The 22,977-nt window shown below is 28.3% G+C and overlaps 1 protein-coding gene across 4 annotated transcripts in view; it reads left to right on the top strand.

Moving 5' to 3' along the window:
- Nucleotides 1-1,062: 1,062 nt before the first annotated feature.
- Nucleotides 1,063-22,977, top strand: part of LOC100215832 (L-asparaginase) — a 38,330-nt gene continuing 16,415 nt past the window's right edge. Inside the window, exons 1-4 of one of the 4 annotated variants that reach the window (XM_065804635.1) lie at nucleotides 1,111-1,142; nucleotides 7,569-7,614; nucleotides 7,782-7,856; nucleotides 11,709-11,816. Coding sequence is in view for 1 of the 4 variants with exons in the window: in XM_065804633.1 (XP_065660705.1) it covers nucleotides 20,900-20,918 (19 nt within the window). In the remaining 3 variants the exon portion in view is untranslated. Of the gene's footprint in view, nucleotides 1,143-7,568; nucleotides 7,615-7,781; nucleotides 7,857-11,708; nucleotides 11,817-20,793; nucleotides 20,919-22,977 lie in introns of those variants that run through there. The other 3 variants (XM_065804636.1, XM_065804637.1, XM_065804633.1) reach the window with 3 other exon arrangements.

Raw genomic sequence — 22,977 nt, 5'->3', positions numbered from 1 at the left:
TATATATATATATATATATATATATATATATATATATATATATATATATATATATATATATATATGACGTCGGCCTAACGGGAGAAAGCTTGCAAATAAGTAATAAGTATTTACACGAGTAAAATGTAGAAATGTGTAAAGCAGAAACTTTCAACGGGCAAATGCAGTAATAAAGTGCGGAAGGTTTCTCCTAACCCTAATCGCTGCCACAACTCAAAATCTCAGCAAGGACATCTTTAGGATCAGGATTTTTGTAATTACAATAGGACAATTAATTATATTATTACTTCCCAAACATTGTTTAATAGGTAAGCAGTTTTTGTAATGCTGTTACAGGTTCTTATATTCTGATTTGCGTAAAACCTCGTGGTTATGTAATTACGGGTTTTACGTTTCGCATACGGCTTTAATTTACTTTAATTGAACTTCTACTAAATATTTTATAAAATGTATATCAGCGACTTAGCAATCAGGTGCCTATGTCAATATTATTTGTTTGTGACATACACACTTATTTTCCCAAGCTACATATTATATATAATCTGTAGCTTGCAGCTACAGATTATATATAATTAGTCCCCATTCCCATAACAACATTTAAGCAATTGGTAAAAAAAATTGTTTTAAACTGCACATGAGTTTTTAGTGTTTATATAACTTCTTTTTTTTCTAAGAATTCATTTATCCACTAGTGTAATTCATTATGAACATCGATGAAAGAGACATGTTTTATTTTATGCTTTCAGTAAACAATTACACTAATGTTAGAATCTATTATTATTTAGATATAATTAGTAACAAAAATTTATTAATAAATGTTATTCGAACATTAAAAAATCATTTTAATAAAAAGATGTGTTGAAAAGGTTTAGTGCAAAAAAAAGATTTGTACAAAAATTTGTTTAAAAAAAGATTTGTACAAAAAAAAAAATGAAAATAGAAAATTATTGAATTAAAAATAAAAATAGCGTCCTTTTTAATTTTTAATCTTCAATGAAAATAAATTATTTAAAGATGAGCGTTCGCGTTTTGAAATTATTTCAAAGTAACTAACCTCGATTTCATTGAGCTATTTTAAAATGATTGAAATAAATAACAAAGCGGTTTTAAACAACATAAAATAAAATATAGTTTAACAAGTCGTAAGTACTTTTTTTTCTTTATTTTTATTAATAGCCTTTTTTTATTATTAATATTCTTGCATTTCTGTTTTTATTTTACAACTGATAATAGTATAAGCTTTAAAAAAAATTTCTTGATGTCCTTTCATCTATATATTCTTTGTATATTGTATATTATAGTATATAACAAGCAAATTTAAGGAAAAATAACTACTTTCCATCCTCTTTTTTTTTTTTAGAAGTTTTTGCTGGGTCATTTCCGTCGGTTTTTATGAATATCACACTAATATTAACTGTTGAACCACAATTATTAATAAGATAATACGAAAGAGTCAAAAACAATTTTAATATATAAGAACCATCAATAAATAATCCATCATTTGCCATTGACAACGAGTATTTTTTCATTTAGCGTTTTCTACATCTTCCTCATCTGCCCTCTGAACTTCCCACTTTCAGTAAATTTTCTCGTTTCTTTCTATTTTCATGCGTTTGGCTATTAATGTAAAACTGTCATAATAGCTTTTCATGACCACGAGATTTTTACAGAGTCGCTATTTACTTGTCTACTTTTAAAAAATTTTGTTTAAAATTTTATACCTGGTTTTATCAAAAATAGTTTGTTTCATCATGTTGTTACAGTTTTAAAGCTATGGTTTGAAATATTTCTTTGTGTCCTTTGTGAAAAGAATACATTTATAATTTTTATAAAAAAGTTGCTAAAACTAAACGTAGTGTAAAGTGTAGCTCTCTGGTATCCCCGGAGAGTAAAGGAAAAAATAGACTGTACACATGTACTAACAGAAAACAAAGAATTAAAAGACTTTTTTAAAAGTATTAACATCTATCTATTGAATTAGAAATACAAAAAATAATTATTGCGTAATAATATTCAAAATATAAAAGATAAAATGTTAAAAAAAAGACATGTTTCAAAAATCCTCCATTTTTGTTTCAAAAACTGGAGGATTTTTGAAGCCCCAATTTTGTAGCCCTGGACGCATAGTTTAACTATGATTTTGCTTTTTTTTTACCCGTGTTACACAAATGTAATATATAATTAATTAGCATTGTGCTGTTCTTAACACATTAAAAAAAAATTGCCTTTAAAAATTATGTCTCATATACCGAGGGTATACTGCCAGAATGCACTAAAGTCATTTTTTGTTGGTTTTGAATTAAGTCAACATAAACACTCATTATTATATGCTTTATCACTCCCAAAACGCACCAGACCTTAAATTCTATATAATACCAAGTTATTGATCATTCTTAAATATACAATGGGAATATACACCATTGCATCAAAAAAATTTGTTCATTAAAATGCCATTATCTCAAAACAATGAAAAATGACTTAGTGCGTTCTGGCAGTATACCCTTGATATAAGGAATGGGAATGAAAAAGTCATTTAGAAACATAATAATTAGCTTTTAACTAATGAAATCACTTTAAAAAGGCTTTTTTGAAATTTTAGGTTTTTTTTATTTGAATTAAATAAATTACTGTAAAAATTAAATGTATAATTACTATTTATATAAAAATTTATATGCTTCCGCATATTATGATTGATATTTTGCCTATGCCGTATTCTGACTCAAATAATGTTTTTATAGTATTTAAAGTCTAATAACTTCTTTAGCTTAAGCTACATCATGTGTTCGGAGTTACCCGCCGTCTGGGGCTACCCGAATTTCCCCTACAGGTAAACTTGATGGATTGTCAGAGGGTAGAATACCGCAATTTTTGTTAAAGTTTTGATCTAACTCTTTAAAGTCAATGCTAAAACATGTTAAAGTCGCGCCACCAGGACTTGAAAAAACTTTTTATATTTTACAACAAAAATCTAAAGTCCACTTTTTACAATTATTATAGTAGCCGTGATGCAGAGCACGTGGTTAGAGCGCTTTATTCAGAATTAAAAGGTTTGTGGTTCGTTGTCCGCTCCCTGGCTTCCGAGTTAAGTTCTTCTCCTCGGTGTTCTGTCGCATGATCGTAGCGACCTTTTAGAGAACCAGTCAAAAACAAAATCAAAATAAGTATTTACTTGATTTTCCTTTAAGTAGCAATCAAATGTGATTTAACTTCAGATTGAGAATGCAAATTGATTCATTTAAAATACATGTGTTTTGCTCCATACACTTTTTCTACTTTAACTATATGTCATTTAATAATCGTATTATGGTTTTTTTTTGTTTTTTTTGTTTTTTTTCGTTAAGTTTTTTAAAAGCAAAATGACACTAATTTAAAAAAAAATGTTTATACAAAAAAAATTGCATGCATTTTTGTATTTAAAGCATCAAAACTCTACGATGTCAGCCATTTCCATGTAATTTTTAAATGTTTACCAAATAAACATATACCTAGTTATACAGTTCATGTTTAAAATAAAGCATGTACTTCGATGATATTTAAACCTTTATTTAGTGAAGTGAGTACCCCCAAGAAATTTTCTAAAAAGTAGTTTTGTTACTCCAAAATATAACCTAACTTAAGGTTAAGGTTCTAAGGTTAGGTTCATAATCTATTCAGCAAATCGTTAATATTTAAGAAAAAAACACTTCCACAATTAAAATCTGTATTCCACAAGTAACGCATAATACTTACGGATTTTAATATTGACATTTTTAGAAGTTACTAAATTGCATATATATATACATATATATATATATATATATATATATATATATATATATATATATATATATATATATATATATATATATATATATATATATATATATATATATATATATATATATATATGTATATATATATATATATATATATATATATATATATATATATATATATATATTAATCTCAACTTGTTCCTCCGCGCAGGGCCTTTTTTTTGTTTTAGCTTGCATTATATTTAGGCGTTTAGCAAAATATTTTTTTATAACAATTTTCTAAAAATTGAACTAATAATTTTAACTGGCAATTGGCTGGTTCTTTGAGGGGAGTCAATCAAGGCAAACGCACAATGGGCAAGGAGTAAGCAAAAGATTATAAATTTGTGTTTTGGAATTAAAGAGTCGAGAAAGGGTTGTTACACAGTATATATATATATATATATATATATATATATATATATATATATATATATATATATATATATATATATATATATATATATATATATATATATATATATATACATATATATATATATATATATATATATATATATATATATATATATATATATATATATATCAAAATAATCTAAATAAAAAAATACAACTTTACAGACGAGAGTTTTATTTCCAGCAATTTACAACATTTATCAATCAATTTATCAACTAAACTTTGTGCTGAATGTAGAGTTAGAAATAATGCTTTTCCAAATTCAGTTGAAAGTCAGCAAGGGAGCTTACTCAATTGGGTATTAGAGATTAGAATAAAAGGATTATATTCTGTTCAATTTTGCTCAATTCTATGGATTGAACGAAAAGAATAAAACCCCAAACCCGAACACTTATAGTTTCTTTGCTCAATTTGATGGATTGAACGAAAAGAATAAAACCCCGAACACTTATAGTCCTTTTATTCTATCGCCTACCTATTCTTTTCCCGAACTCTTTGTTTTAGTTCAACGTCTTTAGAAAATATTTGGGATGAATTCCAAGCTAGAATTGCATTACTGAATTACCCACACATCATTGCAATCACAGAAACGTGGTTCTCTACTACATCATTAACAAATCTAGACAGTTACATTGTGTACATTCAAAGCATAAAAATTTGTGCAGTATTCCTGGCCGTTTATGTTAGAAAAGATATCCTTTTATTTGAATGTAAGTTCAGGGATAAACAAATGGGTGTGCAAATTTGGGTTCACATTTCAATTGGAAATTATACCTTTTTAATTGGTTGTATTAATTGTCATCCATTCACTCAAAATGAGTCTAATTTACAAATCAATAAGCCAATCAAATGCACTAAAGCTCTAATTGATGGTGGCAAATTTACAAGTGTTCTAACTATTGGTAATTTTAATCATAGTAATATCAGGTGGAGTGGATTGGGTGGTTAATGTAAAAGTGGTAAACAGTCTCGTCAACTTTATTTGATACCATCAATGATTGTTTCCTACCACAGTTTGTGACCAAACCAACTTTTATCAATAATACGCTTGACCTAATGTTATCAGATGACTCTGATTATATCTATAATGTTACAATTGGTAATGTTAATGGTAATGTAATTAACTCTTTAACGTAATTAGAAAAATTAGCTCCGCAATCCACTCTTGGAGGTTTCAGACTTAAATCAAAGGTGATTGTAATGCAATTAATAAGGGCCTACAAGTAATTGACTGGTCAAACTTATTCTTGAACAAATCATCAGTCAAAAGCTTTAAATTATTCAATGACGCATACATTTCTTTTTTCATTTCATTTCTTTGATCAAACAGCACAATCCTAAATTTAAAGTTTCTTTTAGTTTGAAGAAGTGTGATTCAAAATGGTTTAATTCTTCTGTTAAAGCAGCGACAAAAAGAAAATTTAGACTGTTTATGAAATTACACTGTGTTTTAAGTAAATTTGCAGACAATACTCGAGTTTTATACAACAAAATCTTCTGGGCAAAAATCTTGTCACTGACGCAATACTAAAGCTATTTTTGCTTGCAAGTCTCGCCCAATTAAGCTCTACTCTTATGTAAATAGTCAAAAATTTTGTAAAAATAATCTTTGATCTCTCTTTGACCACGATAGAGCTCAATAATTCGATAAAAGTCTATTGCAGACTACCTAAAAAATCAATTTTTTAAAGCTTTTTTATCAACTGTTGCTCACTCTCACTAGCCTAATTTTCCTCGAAGAATTCGTTCTCGGGTTTTAAGCTCTTTGTTTAATTGTCGCAATATCGAAAAACATTTGTCTACACTTGATATTTTACAAGCCACCGGTGTTGATGGAGTTCATCACGAGTGCTAAAAACCTGTTTAAAAGAGTTCAGTGTACCTCTTTATTATTCATTAGGTTCTTTGATTCTGGTCAAGTGCCATCTGAGTGGAAACTTTACCAATGGTAGCGAGTTAGTTGCTCAATCAGTTATGGACTTGTGTATGTTCACGAGGACATTAATATCTTAAGTGATTGGTCAAAACTTTAACGCATGGAGTTCAGCATAGATAAATGCAAAGTTCTAAAGTTTTACGTTACTTTCTAAGAATTTGACATCCCATTGACAATGTTGGATACAAATGGTAGTCACATTCCTCTTGTTGTTGTATATGTTGAGAGAACATCGGGTATCCTAATTAATAATAAACTTAAATGGTCAGAAAAGATTAGTCAAGCTACACTTAAAGCAAACTCTGTACTTATGATACTCAAAAGAACTTTAAAAAAATGGAATCCATCTATGTTCGTGAAGATTTATACAGCGTATGTTCAGCCGATATTGGAGTACTGTGCAGAAGTTAGGAACCCTCCCAGCAAAAGGACATTAAAAAGTTAAGATCAGTTTAACGAAGAGCAGCCAAACTTGTCCCGCAATTGCGCAACATAAGCCACAAATCACGTCTGGCATTTTAGTTTCAGCTCATTAGCTGAACGTAGATTAAGAGATGATCTAATTTGATTTTTTTTTAATTTATAAAAAATTTAAAAAAGTCATATTGAAGAAAATTACTATAACAATAGTATAAAAATATGGTTCTTTGTCAGTCTACTTTACCTCGACCTTTCCTATACTTTTTATATAAAGATATAGGGGAGAGTGGGGTAATGGCGAACGCGGGGTAACTCCGAACATGGTCAAAACAGCATTGTAAAAAAATAAATTCGACAATTTTTTTTTACCTGCTGAGAAGGGATCCTATGCTCAGTTCCAGACGTGCAGTAGTGTAATGAAGCTGCGGATGTTGTTCACTATAATTTGATTTTAAATTTTTCTGATAATTTTATGCAACTTTTTTCTTGAGTAACACTCTGTTGTAGCTTCTATGGAAATAAAGTCACTCCTTTTTTTTGTTTTTGTTGCATAATATAGTTTTTAGACTTAGTTATTACAATTAGCTTTTTATTCGCTATTACACAACAGTGCTTGTGATTGCCCCCCAATGTGTTCGGAATTACCCCACGTAGGCAGGGTAATTCCGAACACCAATGGCTTTATTTCTGGCATAAATTTTTATTTTATAATAAGATTTTTAAAAATTCCTTTTGAGGGTTTGTGACTGAGTAGTTAAACTAATTGATAAGCAATAAATATGATCAATTTTGTATAACTGGTGTCTTTAATTTGCATTCCCGCTTAGGTGTTCGCAAATACCCCACTCTCCCCTATACATCCTAGCTGTCCGGACCTATAAAATACGGGTCTTTACCAAACAGACCATTTTTATAATTATCTATTCCACACCAATCATTTCTACACTTATTCCTTATCTACTTCAAAATTTTTTAATAAAATAATTCATTTTTGATTTAGTGCGCTGCATAAGTGTCGTTTCGGAGGTTCGAGTCTTCCCCTAAGCGTAATAAATTTTTAACTTTTTTAATCTTGCCGTATATAATTATTACAAAACAGTATATATGACAAAAAATACTTCTGATTGTTAAAATAAAATTTTATATATTATACATAATCGTTCAAAATACATCCGGCAAACTCAACTTATGATAATGACGTTTACATTTATAGACGTTTGCACCTTACGCTATACAAATGGAGGAAATAAGATGTCGTAATTTTACCAAACAGAAAATATCAAGAGAGGTGAGAAACATGGCAAATCTAAAATCGAAGTTTTAAATTTTCCGCTTGAATAAGACAATATATTTCGTATTTTTTCAATCTTGTCAATTTTTTTAAATACACTAACATAAATACAGAAATTCAAAATAGTTTAAACAAAAAAGACTTGTAGTTATTAGAAAATTTTTCTTATATTACACACAATCATATATAAAATATTATATAAGTGCATATAACATTTGTTTATTGTTGTATTATGTTATATTAAATGCTATCCATCCATCCACAACAGCACTTTCTGGAGTAGCAGGACTGTATTATTAAATTTTTGTTTATTAGGCTTTCTTTATTTAGGTTCTTTATTAGTTCTTATTTGCAGACCATTCGCAGCTTATTAGGACTAATTACCTGAGTACATTAAAAACCTAATAGATGAAAATAATCTCTTTTTATAACCTCTTATTAATCTAAAATAACCTATTATAATCGTAGTCTTGTAGTAGTACGCAATTTAATCCAATAGTCACATGCTTGGCCTGGGCATTTACATTCCTAAAAAAGCGCCCAATTTCAAACTATTATCTCATTCTTCCTCATCAGAATACCCCTATCATTGCACTTCGTACAACTACCTTAAACTAACTGCTGACTCTTTTCGTGATTTTTTTCGTGATGGCCCTTGGGTAGAAATCATTCGTCTTCCTGCTGACAAATGTACATCTTACATAACTATTTGGATTCAGGCTGGCATGGAATCTTTTATTCCCTCTCGACGATTCCAAGTCAAGCCTGACTCTTCTCCATAATTTTCCTCACATTTTGCTGCTGCAGTTGCCAATCAAAACAATTACTTTCATACCTATCAGCAAAATACGTCGCACAGACGTAAACAGACGTCTGTTTTCTCCAGAAAACAGACGTCTGTTTACTATTAATTGAAACCATTGTAAAATAATTTTGTCTAACGCAATAACCCGCTATTCTCAGGTCACAAAATCTTGTATTTCATCTCAAAAATTAGGCTTTTGTGTTTTCTGGAGAATCTTTAACAGCATCTATAATTAGAGCAAATCTGTTATTCCAGCTCTCTTGTATGGTTCAGATTTTGTCACCTCACCTAAAGACAAAACTGAACTGTTTGCAATCTGACTTGTTTAACAACCGTTCCTTTACACTACTTCCTATCATAAGCAAGGTTTTTGAGTTTTTAATTAACAAAAAAATCTCTTATCTTAAATCTAATAAATTACTTTCTAATCATCAACTTGGATTTCGATCTTCTCGTTCTGCAGCTGATTTGCTAACAGTAATAACCGAAAAGTTTTATTGTGCATTCGATAAATGTGGATAGGTTATCGCTCTCGTTATTTCTAAAGCTTTTGATAAAGTTTGGCATGTTGGTCTTCTCCATAAGCTTTCTTCTTACGGTGTATCAGATAACATCTTTAAGATTATTTAATCCTTCTTACCAATCGAAGTATAAAATTTGTCCTCAATGAACAATGTTCTTCTTCATATCTTGTAACTTCAGAGGTTCCTCAAGGTTCTATCTTTGGCCATATACTCTTTTTAATTTACATAAACAATCTTCCAGAAGTTCTCACATCTAAAGTGGCATTGTTGCCTGATGATACTACCATTTATTCTTGTCATGATAAGAAGCCAACACTCTTTGATTGCTTAAAGGAGGCATTTGAGCTTGAAAAGAATCTCACTTCTGCTACAGCATGGGGCTCTCATTGATTGGTGAACTTTCACTCAGATAAAACTCAATTTTTTTCAGCTAATCGTTATCGCAATAATCTAGATCTTCCATTATTTATGAACTGTAATGTACTCGATGAGTCATCTACCTTCATCTTCTAGGATTAACTCTTACTTCGATCTTTCTTGGAAACCATATATCTAATCAATTGCAAAATTAGCACCTGCTATGGTTACATCTCTTTATCGTACTTGCCACTTTCTTACTCAGGATTTTATTCTTTACCTTTATAAATCTCAAATCCGTCTTTACAGATTTGGAAGATCCGCCCCAGATTTGGCAACAGTATGGAATACTGTTGCCAAATCTGGGGCGGATCTTCCAATGATGTCCTTTCTCTTTTAAACAAGGTGCAAAAGCGTATTGTAAACATACTTGGACCTGTTCTTGCAGGCAACCTTCAACCACTATGATATTGTCGTAATGTTGCATCTCTTTCTCTTTTCTGTAAATACTATAACAGACACTGCCCTAAAGAGCTAGCGTTTCTTTTGCTACCTACTAAAATTCATTCTTGTGTCACTCGTCGTTTAATTAAGTCTCATCCTTTTACTGTGACTGTTCCTAAGTGCTTTAAAAATTCTTATTCGTCTAGTTTTTTTCCTCGAACATCAGTTCTTTGGAATTCACTTCCTTCATCTGGTTTTCCTGATTCATATAGTTACAATCTTTTAAGTCGTCTGTCAATCGTTATTTTGCTCTATAAACTTCACCTTTTCTCTTCCAGTTACTTTCAATTCTAATAGTGGTTGCTTGCAGCCTTTTTAAAAGTAAAGATGTTGAAAAAAAAATTGGGGGGCAGTGGTATTTTTTAGAATTAAATTAAACTTTTCTTACAATTTTTATATTTTATGTTAAATACTATTACCATTAACTATTTATAAATAAAAATATTTACAGGATTATTCTGTTTTGGATGAAACACTGGATATTAACGAGGAAATAACTAAACTGTTGTACATCATAATATGCACAACTGTTCCCCCTCCACCTCAGATGTGATAGCAATTTTTTTTACTGTTTTATACTAAATTTAAATTCATCGACAGATTTTAAATTTAATCAAGTAATTTTATAGAGGTCAAATGTTATGACGTAAAGTTCCCCCCCCCCCCCCTCAAAAAAAAGAGGGGTTTTTGAAGTTTATATGGTCATAACTTTTGAGCTCTAAAAAATATATGGTAAAATTTAAAATCTAGTTAAAAAAAATATATTTGTCATATCTGAAACATTCAAAAATCAAAAAAAAATCAGAAAAAATCGACACACATTTATATTTTTTTGCTTTTATTTTTAAATTTTTGGTATATTCTGGCCCACTGGATTTTAATAAATCAAAAATATAAAAAGTTGGTTATTAGGTAAACATTGCTTTACGCCAAAAACACCGGCAATGTTTCTGATGAATGGAAAGGAGCGGAGTTTCCCACTCGGGAAACTTTATGAAAGAGGAATGAGATCGAATTTTTAAATGAGGAATAAAAATCTGTAATTTGTTTATTTAATAGTGTATATATAAAGCCATTTAAAAAAATCTTGTTTCTGATCAAAGATTTTAGGAGCGTCAACTCCTAGTTATAGATACCTATAACTGAGCCATTTAGACATAAAAGATCTTGTGTGCAAGAAACCCATAAGTTGCAGTATTTGTTTTAAATATGATTAAAAAAGGTTTATTTAAACATGAAATATTTGTCTTTTTTTTTTGTTACTACTACTAATGTATTTTTTTTTAACTTACAACAACAAGTACCTATGGAAATGACATTTATATTTTTTTTAAAAAAACTAAAATGGGGAAAATAAAGTTTAGGAGTCACTGTGTTACTGTATAAAACTTTTACTGCAAAAATCCGTAACTTGAGTTTTTGTTTTTCTACATTATTTTTAAGCACAAAGAAAACATAAAAGATTTTGAATGTTAAAACAAATATCAACTTAAAAGGGTTCACAAGTTATCATGTTAATTAAATTTCCTAAATTATAACAAATTCTCCTAAAAATACGTCCACGTTCCTATAGTAATTTAATCAATGTTTATAGAGGGGCAACAAATGTTTCCAACATTTTATTTACTCTACATTTATTATTATTTTATTTTTTTTTAGAGCGAAAGTTTAAAAAAGCAGGCTGAAGTAATGACTCCAAAGACCAAGTTCTTCCCTTGATTTATTGAATAAGTGAAAAATAAAGCCAGAAACATCAAGAAAATAAAAGTACGTTATGATAATTGCTTACATTAAAAAAGAGAATGTTTATACATCAATTTTTAAATTAGTTTCACGCAATATTGTTTTCACTGTAAAAAAATAACGCGCCATATTCTTAAATGTTCCATCAAAATGTTTAAATTTCACGTGAATATACAACCTCAACAAAAAAATGCTAAAAGTCGCGTGACTAAAAGTTTAGCAGTATATATACTTATACTTGATCCTTTTGAGAGGTGCACAAAAATTATGGAAGTATTCAAAGCATCACATATTTTTAGTTAGTAAAATCAGTAGATCTAGACACCCAATGACTTTTGACAGTAGTGTCACATCTAATAGTTGACAGTTAATTAAAGGGTAGACGGTCTGGTATTTGGTGCTGTATGAACAGAACTTTCGTGAGCTTTGAATTTGAATTAATTATTTCTTTATTAAAGTTATATGATAGCTTTAGCGTTTTGGTAGAAGTCATTGTTAATGTAGTTTATTACTTTGTAAAAAGAAACATTTAAAGTGAAAAAGATTTTTTGTTATAAAGTTATATAACCTTAAACATAATAGGGGACACTTGGTACATTTTTATTTGGGATACTTGATCAGGAGATCAAGTCTCCCATTAACATGCGTGCCTTGAAAGTTATTTCTTTCTTTCAGAATTTAATATGCTCAGAATATATAAGATGAGAGAAGGTACTCAGAAATAAATACTGATAAATAAAGAAAATATAAAATTAGATGTAAATAACGTTTTTGAAGGTTAAAGTATTCGTGGAACTGTTAAAGCTCGTGGAATTCATGACTATCAAAAGGTATGTAAGAAAAAAAGAAAAATTCTACTTATGAAATTAAATATGTTCCAAATTATAGAAAGCCACAAGCATTTTCGTATAAAGAAGAAAAAGAATTAGCTGACTACTTAAAAATGTCAAGTAAACTTGTGGATTAGCTTTAAAAACTTTATCGTGGATTAGCCCCAAAAACAAAAAGACAACTTGCATATCAAAATGCGGGTGCATAATGATATGCAATACTATTGCTTCAGCCTTCAATAGGCACAAAATAGGCCAATTTTTTGATAATTTAAAAAGTTTATTAAACTGGTACAATTTTGCTCCAGAGTAAACTTGGGATGCAGATGACACAATAATTAATTCTGTCCATAAGTAAAAAATAGAAAGTAGCAGGCAAAAGTTTTAAGTAAACTGTTACTGTGATTGCAGTCATAAATGCTTTGGGAAACTACAAACTACGAATAAGATATTCCTCCACAAAAACTGGCGGTAAGAAAAAAAGATGGTGGAACAGCGGGAGCTCCGCAAACTTGTTATAATTATAATAAATCATGTTAGATCTAACAAAGTTTTTGATAATCATAAATCATTCCTAACAGTTAAATCAATTAATTTTTGTAAAGATAATAGAGTTTATGTCTTAACTATTCCTCCTCTTACGTCACAAAAACTACAACTTTCGTACAGCACGGTATTTGGAACAATGAAATTATATTACAGCACAGCCTATGATAATTAGATGGTTTCTCATCCTGGGCGTCCACCAACTACATAATTTTTCAAAATCATATGAAAATGATATTGTGCATTGACATTTTAAAACTATTACGTCAAGAAGACTAAAACCACCAGACAATTCAAAATTTATTATTTATATTTGACGATGGTTTTAAATATATATATATATATATATATATATATATATATATATATATATATATATATATATATATATATATATATATATATATATATATATATATATATATATATATATCATATAAGTTCTACTATTTTTTTTTTAATTTTGATATTTTAAGTATGGTGTAAAATTTAAACATTTTATTTGCTACGGGACACTTAAATACAATCGTGTTGCATTTCACTAAACCGTCACATTTACTTTCTCTAAATCTGGTGTGAAAAACTGGGCTTAGTGATATGGGGCACAGTAGTAATTTAGATGTCCTGTGGCAAATAAAAAATTTGAATACCACACCAAACTTAATCTTAAAAAGTCACGTGACAAATTTAATTATGAATGAATTTCTAAAAATCACGCGACAACTTTACAGGGTTGCTGCAAAATATAAAACAATTTTTAAGAAAATATTAAAAAAATTTTAAGAAATTATAAAACATTTTAGTTGATTTAATAGTGCATATATGAGGCCGGGTGAATAAAAATAAGCAATTGCTTTTACTCAGTAATTGGTCAGCTTTACGTGAATAAAAACCTGAACAATTTTGTTTAAGTTTTTATTCACATAAAGCTGAGCAATTACTGAGTAAATTGCTTAACTTAAGGTGAATAAAAATATGTGGAAAAATTGTGAAACTTTTATTTACGTTTAGCTGACCAACGACTCAGTAAAAGCAATTGCTCGTTTTTAATCACCTGGCCTATGATATATAAAGTTATTCATAAATTTCTAAAAAGAATAAAATGTATCTTTTATATAACTATAATTCATTACATTTAAAAATATTAAATAAATAACAAAGCATTTTACACTTAAATAAACTTCTTGACTTTTTTTTTTTTTTTGTTATTCACCTCCTCAAGGCCGAGAAGGCCACTACAGATGAGGAGGCTACTTAATAGTGGTTATAACCCTCTCTCAACTCTATAACTCCGAAACACGAACCTTGAGGAACAAGGCCGCTGCGCGGAGAAACAAGTTTTGCTATACTTTTTACAACTTCTCATACTTCTGATACAAACCACAAAAATCTATGATACAAACCATATTCTTATACTATGATACAAACCACAAAAATCTATGATACAAACCATATTCTCATACTATGATACAAACCACAAAAATCAACATCAATTTTTGGTATAAGTGAATTCAAGGTAGCCTTATTGCTAGTTTTTGAAAACGGCCTTATGAAAGTATAATTTCTTTAAGACAACTTAAATATTCAACAATCGGGTTCAATTGCGGTGAATAATACGTTCTTAAGTTGTTGGTTATAAAAATCACAAAAAAAATTTTATTATTATAATATTTTAAATTTGCCATTATAGGCACCATCCACTACCTCAAAGCTTATGATACCATTAAAAGTTATAGCGGCCATTAGACAGTAGAATTCCATCCCATTTTTTTATTATCAAAAAAACTTTTTCAGTGACTGTTGATAATCTATCTATAGCCGTTCTTTTCTTTTTCTTTTTTATTATATGGAAATCTCTCCTTTAAAATAGAAATTTAATCAAGTTGACACTAAAGTTATAGGGGCCATTTTTTCAACGATTTGCAAGCACTGCTACAAAACATTTTGTGTTCTTTATAAAATACCCATATTGCTTAAGTATGTAAGTTAAAGCCTGTTTCATCTAGAAACACTTAGTTAGACAAGTTATTGTCAGGAATCAAATTAATCGTCCAGCAAAAACTTTGTTTTCATTTAACGTTTTGCGTCGAGTTCCTTTTTTGGTAATAAAGTCGTTGTCTAGTAAACTCCATCGACTTAAAATGCTTCGATATTGTTGGTATAGATGCATAAATATTTATTTCAACGAGAATGTTTCTCAATGATGCTAAAGTATGAGATGAACCATGCTCAATTAGCAATCGAATTTCAGATTTTATCATCACTAAGTCTTTTACTGATTTTATCAGAAATAGAACGTGTCGCAGTAACTGATATTTTAACTTCTTCCGCAATTTCTTTTAACTTCATTTCTTAAAGAATTGACTTTCTTATGGTTCTTACAATATCCTTTGTAATAAGTATTAATTTTTTTCTTTCTCTCTCATTTTCCATTAATCGATTAAAACAAAAAAACAAAAAATCTTGAATAATATTTTTTATTTAAAAAGAATGATTGCATGTGTAGGGTAGATTAGGGTAATATGAGCACCTTGGTAATATGAGCATACTAAAAGATTGCTAAAATGTAAACATTGAAGTTAAAGTTGCTTTGCATTTTTTGAATCAACTTTATGTGGTGATAACAGGAATCAGTTCAATTAGCGTAAATTTATATGCAGTAATTAGCGGATATCATCTAATTAAAACGCTATTAAAATTTTTTGCGTTGTTAAAATAATATCATCACGCATGAATAAATCTGTGAAATTTTGGTACTAAAATAATGAAATTTGTTTTTTCGTAAAAAAAAATATGTTAGCTAGAAGTTCGTTCCATTTTTGTTTGAAAAACAATGCATAGAAACATTTAATTTCAACTTTACCTAAAGATGCCATTTTTGTGTAATATGAGCATGCTCAAATTACCAAGCATTTTTCATTAAATACATAGTTTAAAGTCCTAATAATGCAGTTGTTTTAATTGATTTTTGAATAAAAACGAAACATAGTAAAATGTTTTAATATTTTAACAATACTAAATAATTTTCTGTAATTTAAATTCATTCAAAGGTTTGAGTTAATAAAATTGAAAATATAAAGAACTATTTTTTTTTTGTTGAGGAAAACAAAGTAGTATTGTTTCGATAAAAGTTTGATCTTTTAATGATAAGTTTTGTTAATAACAAATTATTAAATTCCAAAACTTAGTTCTAATTGTCAGGTTGGTATTTTTTTACTTAATTAATGTTATTTTTTTGAGCTAAATTAAAGTGCTCATATTACCAAGTGGTCTGGGTAATATGAGCACTTTTGCTACTTTTTTAAAACCTCGGTGTTTTTAAATAAAAGTTACTGGTGCCCAAATATCTAAGTGGATCATGGGTAGGGATCCCTAAAAATTGTTTATTCCTTAATTTTTTTTTTTTATAGTTCTCTTCTTTTCTGTAAATAATCTTTATAAATCACAAACTATAAATCACAAACTTTTATTTAATTACCTAATTAAACTAGTTAAATATTTTTCTTAAAATTTGTTTTAAACTTTTTTATTTATTTTTTAAATATATTTTATTATATTTTATATTTACAAAATGTTTTATATTTTCTTAAAAAAATGTTTCGCATAAACCTTGTAATTCTTTAAGTAGCGTAAAAAATCGAGCTTCGTTGTATGGCATTTTTATAAGACAATTTGAAGTGGCATTATGTTACAGTGAACAAGATGTGTTTTTAAAAGCCCCTCTTCCTCTCTTTACTTTGACTTCTTACATGCAGCATGATTTGATAATAAAAACATAATAAATTGCATTTTTTTTTAATGCAATTTTTTCAAAATATCTTTTCATTACAACAATTTTTAACAAAAAATTGATTTGAAATTAAAAGTTTTTGACCAGAAGTTTACATTTGCGATTTAAATTTAGAGGTGAGTTTAAATAAAGTACGGTAGGTTATTAAATTAGCAATAAATCGAGTGTTTACAGCTCTATTTTAATAAAAATGACAATACCTAAATTTATAATAGATACCGCGAGTACATTTCGTTATTCTATTGTAGAATTCCATCCCATTTTTTGATTATCAAAACTTTTTTAGTGACTGTTGATAATCTATAACCATTTATTTATTTTAATTTTTTTTTTATACAGAAATCTTTCCTTTAAAATAGAAACTTAATCAAGTCGACGCTAAATGTTTATTGACTTTAGAAAATACTGTTTGATAGAATTATTGTTAGATGGTGTGACTGCTATATTGTATTAATAAAAGACGGTATTTTTTTTCAATGTTAGTTCACCTCCCCAAGACCAAGAAGGCCATTACAGCCGAGCAGGCTACTATAATTGTCTCCGAAACACAAACCTTGACGAACAAGGCTGCTGCACGGAGAAACAAATTGAGCGCGGTACCATCAGAGACGTGGTGCTTATGAAGCAAGCGCTCTACCACTACACCACAATCGCGTATGGTGTTATTTAAACTGTTGTTAATACCTTTTTAAGCACAGTATATGGATTCAATAATTATGTCTCTCATCCAACCTTACTTATATTTGATCTTATACTTACAAAAATAAAAACCTTTGTCATAAAATACACATCAGTTGCAATCACACTGGCGCATCAGCAAACTATTCGGATTTAGAAAAATGAAGTTTTTTTTGCAGAGCCGACAACACCGGGGGGGGGGGGCTGAGGCCTCTTACTTTTTTTCTAAAGGACCATTTTTTTCTATATATAGAAGACTTTTTAAAAAAATTGACGATTGTGCTCCCCCATTTGAAACCCGTGTCGTCGGCCCTGTTTTGGCTCAACTAAGATTAGAAACAATTTTAAGCACAAATAATAAGCTTATTCCTGTAGCGTAGTATTATACATAATACTACCAGTAGCATAGTATTATAAAAAATACTATCTGTAGCGTAGGAAGGAATTTTTAATGTTACAGATATGACAATTTCATGATTGTGTAAACTCTAAATTTAAGTATGTTCCTGCTTACGTCATTTAAGAGCATTTTGCAAAAAATTGCAATGATTGGAGCTTGGGATCAAAAATGCCCCAAAAAGTACGCTTCCCCTACCTTAATGTGAGGACAATGAGTTATTTAATAATTAATTTTAGCATACTAGACTTAATTTATTTTCATCTACAGGTTTTAATTTTTATTTAGTAATCTTAAAAGGTTTAAAAGTTATGACCATACAAAAGTTCCGTTCCCTTTAAAATCAGGGAGTTATAAACTTTACGTGGTTATAACTTGAACACTAAAAGATTTTTAAATAAAATTTAAAACCTATCAATAAATTTATGATGAGTATAATATGCTAATACTTATAATTTATTCACTAAATGCCCTCACATTTAGAGTGAGGGGGGCGATTTTTTTGGGACATTTTTGTTTCCATTACCGCGATTTTGTGCAAAACATTCTCATTTGACATAAGTTTGAACATACTTAAGATTGCGGTTTGTACAATCTCTCAAAGTATCTGAAACATCAAAAAGTTTTGCCTCCGCTATTGACTTCTACCTTTCTTGCATCTTCAATTCTAGTATTTGTTGGCTAACCAAGTTTATTGGCTGACCAAGTTTATTGGCTAACCAAATTTTTTTTTACTAATAACACCTTATTAAACTCTACCTAATTTAAACCCAAAACAAAACACTATTTCAATTACTGTTTATTTTACTTAACTTGCAAAACTCTACAGACACAGAATTAAATAATAACTTCTCGTTAAGTTAATGGCATGAGTTTTTGACAATTTGACAAACGCCTAGTTTTAACTTAATTTTTAGAATTTTTTTTGTATATGTGTGAGCGGGTATGTGCTCGCGTGCGCGTAAGTGTGTGTGTGTTTTAGATCACATTTTATTTAGATAAAATTAATAACAGTTTATGGATAAATATTGACTATGTAACAAAAAAAATATTACATTTTTCCAAGAACAATGCAAAATTTTCATAACAATACTTCAAATATTTTGTTAAGAAAATAGGTTAAGAATTTTGTGAATTATCCATAAAACAGATTAAATAAAAGGTCTGAGGTTCGATGCCTGCTCTAATTATATATGTAACATCGGTAGGAAAAGCAATGTGAATTTCCATGTAAAAAGATCCTCTGCCTGGCTCTGTGACCGAATATTTTTCACAATAGTAAAAAATAATATGGTTAGTGACATAAATATTAATAACACGATGTTTGTATTATTATTACAAAAACATATTAATAATACACATAAAACCTATCATATTATTAATATACATTATTAACACATCGTGTTATTGACATGTTATTAATACATCGTGTTATGAAATCGTATAATACGTATCGTTTTACCAACGTGTGATAACAATATGTTAATAACACGGTGTAATATTAACTTACGACTCTATAAAATGTATAAAATTATTTTTCCACGTAGTTAAGTCAAGTCAGTAAAATTTATATTGAAACTTTCAATATTCGTTAAGTTAGGTACTTAATGTAATGAAGTGAAACTTTATTTTTGTTTCATAAAACTCTTTTTCTTGCGTTAAGAAAAAAAAAAAAATTGTTTACACAGAATTTAACGTTTCATTACAGAATTATACATTCTATATTTTGTACTTTTTTGCAATTTTTCTTAGTCGTTATGTTTCAAAGTATTTTTAAATAAAACTACAAATATCTAAAATTTTGACATTATTAAAGATCAAAAGAGGTAATGACCTTATATACTTATCACAGAGTACCCCGGACAAGCATTTAATTTTAAGTATACCATATGGTATACATGAATAAAAAATAATTCAATTAAAAAAACATGTTTTTTTAGAAAAGTATTAGGTTTAAAAAGTTTTTTAAACAATAAAAAAATCTTATATATATTTCTTTTATATATATATATATATATATATATATATATATATATATATATATATATATATATATATATATATATATATATATATATATATATATATATATCTTTTATATATATATATAAATATATATATATATATATATATATATATATATTATATATATATATATATATATATATATATATATATATATATATATATATATATATATATATATATATATATATATATATATATATATATATATATATATATATATATATATATATATATATATATATATACACAGAGCGCAGTACAAAATGAAGAAGAAAAATATAATGATATGCATTTTTTTGTCATTAATAATAAGATCTTGATTTTTCAATAAATACATAAAAGCTCTTTCTAAAAATCACTATATTATTATAGTTTTTTAACTTTACTTCATATAAACAATATAAATTTTATATAAACATTATATAAAGTTTACATAGCGTTAACAAATATACAATGTAAGTTAAAAACCATAGTTGTTTATATTCAAAACTTGGTTCACCTAAGTTTTCATTTTAAACGTTTGGCAAATTGTCAAATGGAATTGGCTTAGAGAAGATAACTATTGTCACATGATAGTTAGAGCGCAAATACACACACGAGAACACACACTTAAAATAACAAGCTAGTTCTATAAAGCATTTGCCAAGATTCTTAAATTCAATTTATTTTTCGATAAACGTGGGTGGCTCTTGTGGGTGGTTATACCAAAAAATATAAAAAGAACGTTACTAACATTTCAACAACAAAACATTAAGAAAGATAATTAGTTTTTTGGTGTCTTAAAAGTTTATGTTTTAAGAACATTTTTAACACTTCTTTCAATATTTTTTGACTTCAAATGGGAAAAATATCGCATGGTTAGTCTCAACTTTTATATCTTTTATATTATTGTGTAACATATTCATTATATTTATAAAGTATTATTGTGTACCGCAATAGTTGTATAAATGTTTTTAACAGTTGTTTAACTTTCAGGTTATTTTTAAACTCGACATTTAAGTCATACAAAGATGTTTTACAAAAAAAATGCGCTGAAGTAAAAGTACACTAAAGTATTGTCATCATTTGCCTGAAAAAAACATTATTTTTATATATATGTATACGTAGTAATGATTATAATGACCAGTGACTGATCAAGGGGGGATGGGGGTATGCTTCCCCCCCTTCCCCAACAGGATTTGAAAGCCCTCAAAAAGTCTTGGAAACAGAGGACCTTTTTTTTTTTAAGGAGACGCAAATGTGATACAAAATATAAAAATATTCCAACATCCCTAACCACCAAAAACTCATGAATCCGTCACTGGTAATGACAATTAATTATGCGTTCAATAACAAAAATAATGGCTTGCTCGAGTTTAGTAAAACGAACAGTTTGATGCATATTTTAATAACACTCATTTCTATTATGTATACTCTAGGGTTTGAAAAAAAATTTATAAAGTTGCCATTTACTACTTTATATCCTTTATATTTAAAATCCTAAAATTTGATAAAATAGAAAACCTTGACGTAAAGATAAAAAATGCCCGAGTTTATAATTTTTTGCTTTTCTAGAAAAATAAGTTTTTTATATTTCCCTCAAATGATTTCAGACGCAAAAGAATAAATTGATACAGAAATTGTCTGATCGAGTCATCAATAGTAATAATAATAGTATTATAATAATATTTAAATAAGTCTTTTTAGATAACATGACAAATAATTAAAAAACAAACAAACAAAACCAACAAATTATACAAAAATTTATGGTTTGTAAAATGTAAAATTTAGGTAAAATAAAGCATTTGTTATTTCATAGCAAGTAAGTTGATATCAAAATTGAGAAAAAGAAAAAAGATTGCTTTCATTTGATTAAAGTTTATAACAAATAGTATCTAAAAAGTCAAAATTTTTTGCTGCTAAAGCACGAATTAATTAATAAACGTGCAGCTCATCTTCAGTAAAAGGTGTACTGTTTGCAGCTGTAGAAAAAAAATACTTGTCAATTCTATTCTTAAATGCGTTAACTGTCGGAGCCTTTTTGCATGCTGACAGCAAGTTATTCCAATCATTGACAGTACGATTTGAAAAAAAGTAGTGACGAGCATTATTATATGTGAATTCACGCATTAGAACGTTGAAAGGTGATCTGTGGATTATGCCGATTGATAATCTCAAAACCGTTTTCTAGTTTAAACTGTTTAATCAAACCTCCTGTGAGTTTCCAAAGTAGTAAATTTGAGACGCCGACACCTTTCAGCATTAGACTTGTTTGCATAAATCTTGAACAAAGCAAATAATTCTCTCAACACAGTCATTTGTGAATTGCATATTTATTATAAAGTAAACAATCTTTTTTAGTTTTTCAAATTTTTCCAGCGGCCAAACTCTCCCTCACTCCATCTATTAACTTCATTTGTAGAATTATCATTAGTGTCAATGACATTTTTAGACCAGTTTTTTGGGCCAAGTTTTTTTCAAAAAGTGTAACACATACAGCGCGCTACCTTGCTTAACAATACTTAGAATCATGCTGAATTAAGAATGACACTGCTACAAATATTACAAATATCAAATCCAAAATAAATTACTCCGCTCAAATTTTTTTTAAAAAAGGTTATTGCATATGGTTTCTGCACACAAAAAAAAAACAAAAAAAAAAACGGTCGTAAGCATTTTTACCTTTCAGCAGAAAAATGTCGTTTGTTGAAGTGTTTATTTTACGCTATTTTACTTGCTTGTTACTTTCTATGTTACTTACTTGTTACTTTCTATGTTACTATGTTACTTACTTGTTACTTTCTATGCTACTATGTTACTTACTTGTTACTTTCTATGTTACTATGTTACTTACTTGTTACTTTCTATGTTACTATGTTACTTGCTTGTTACTTTCTATGTTACTATGTTACTTTGAAGATTGAAAAAATCACAAAA

The sequence above is a fragment of the Hydra vulgaris genome, chromosome 09, assembly GCF_038396675.1.
Source record: "Hydra vulgaris chromosome 09, alternate assembly HydraT2T_AEP".
Classification (NCBI taxonomy): domain Eukaryota; kingdom Metazoa; phylum Cnidaria; class Hydrozoa; order Anthoathecata; family Hydridae; genus Hydra; species Hydra vulgaris.
This window is presented reverse-complemented; position numbering and strand designations above follow the sequence as displayed.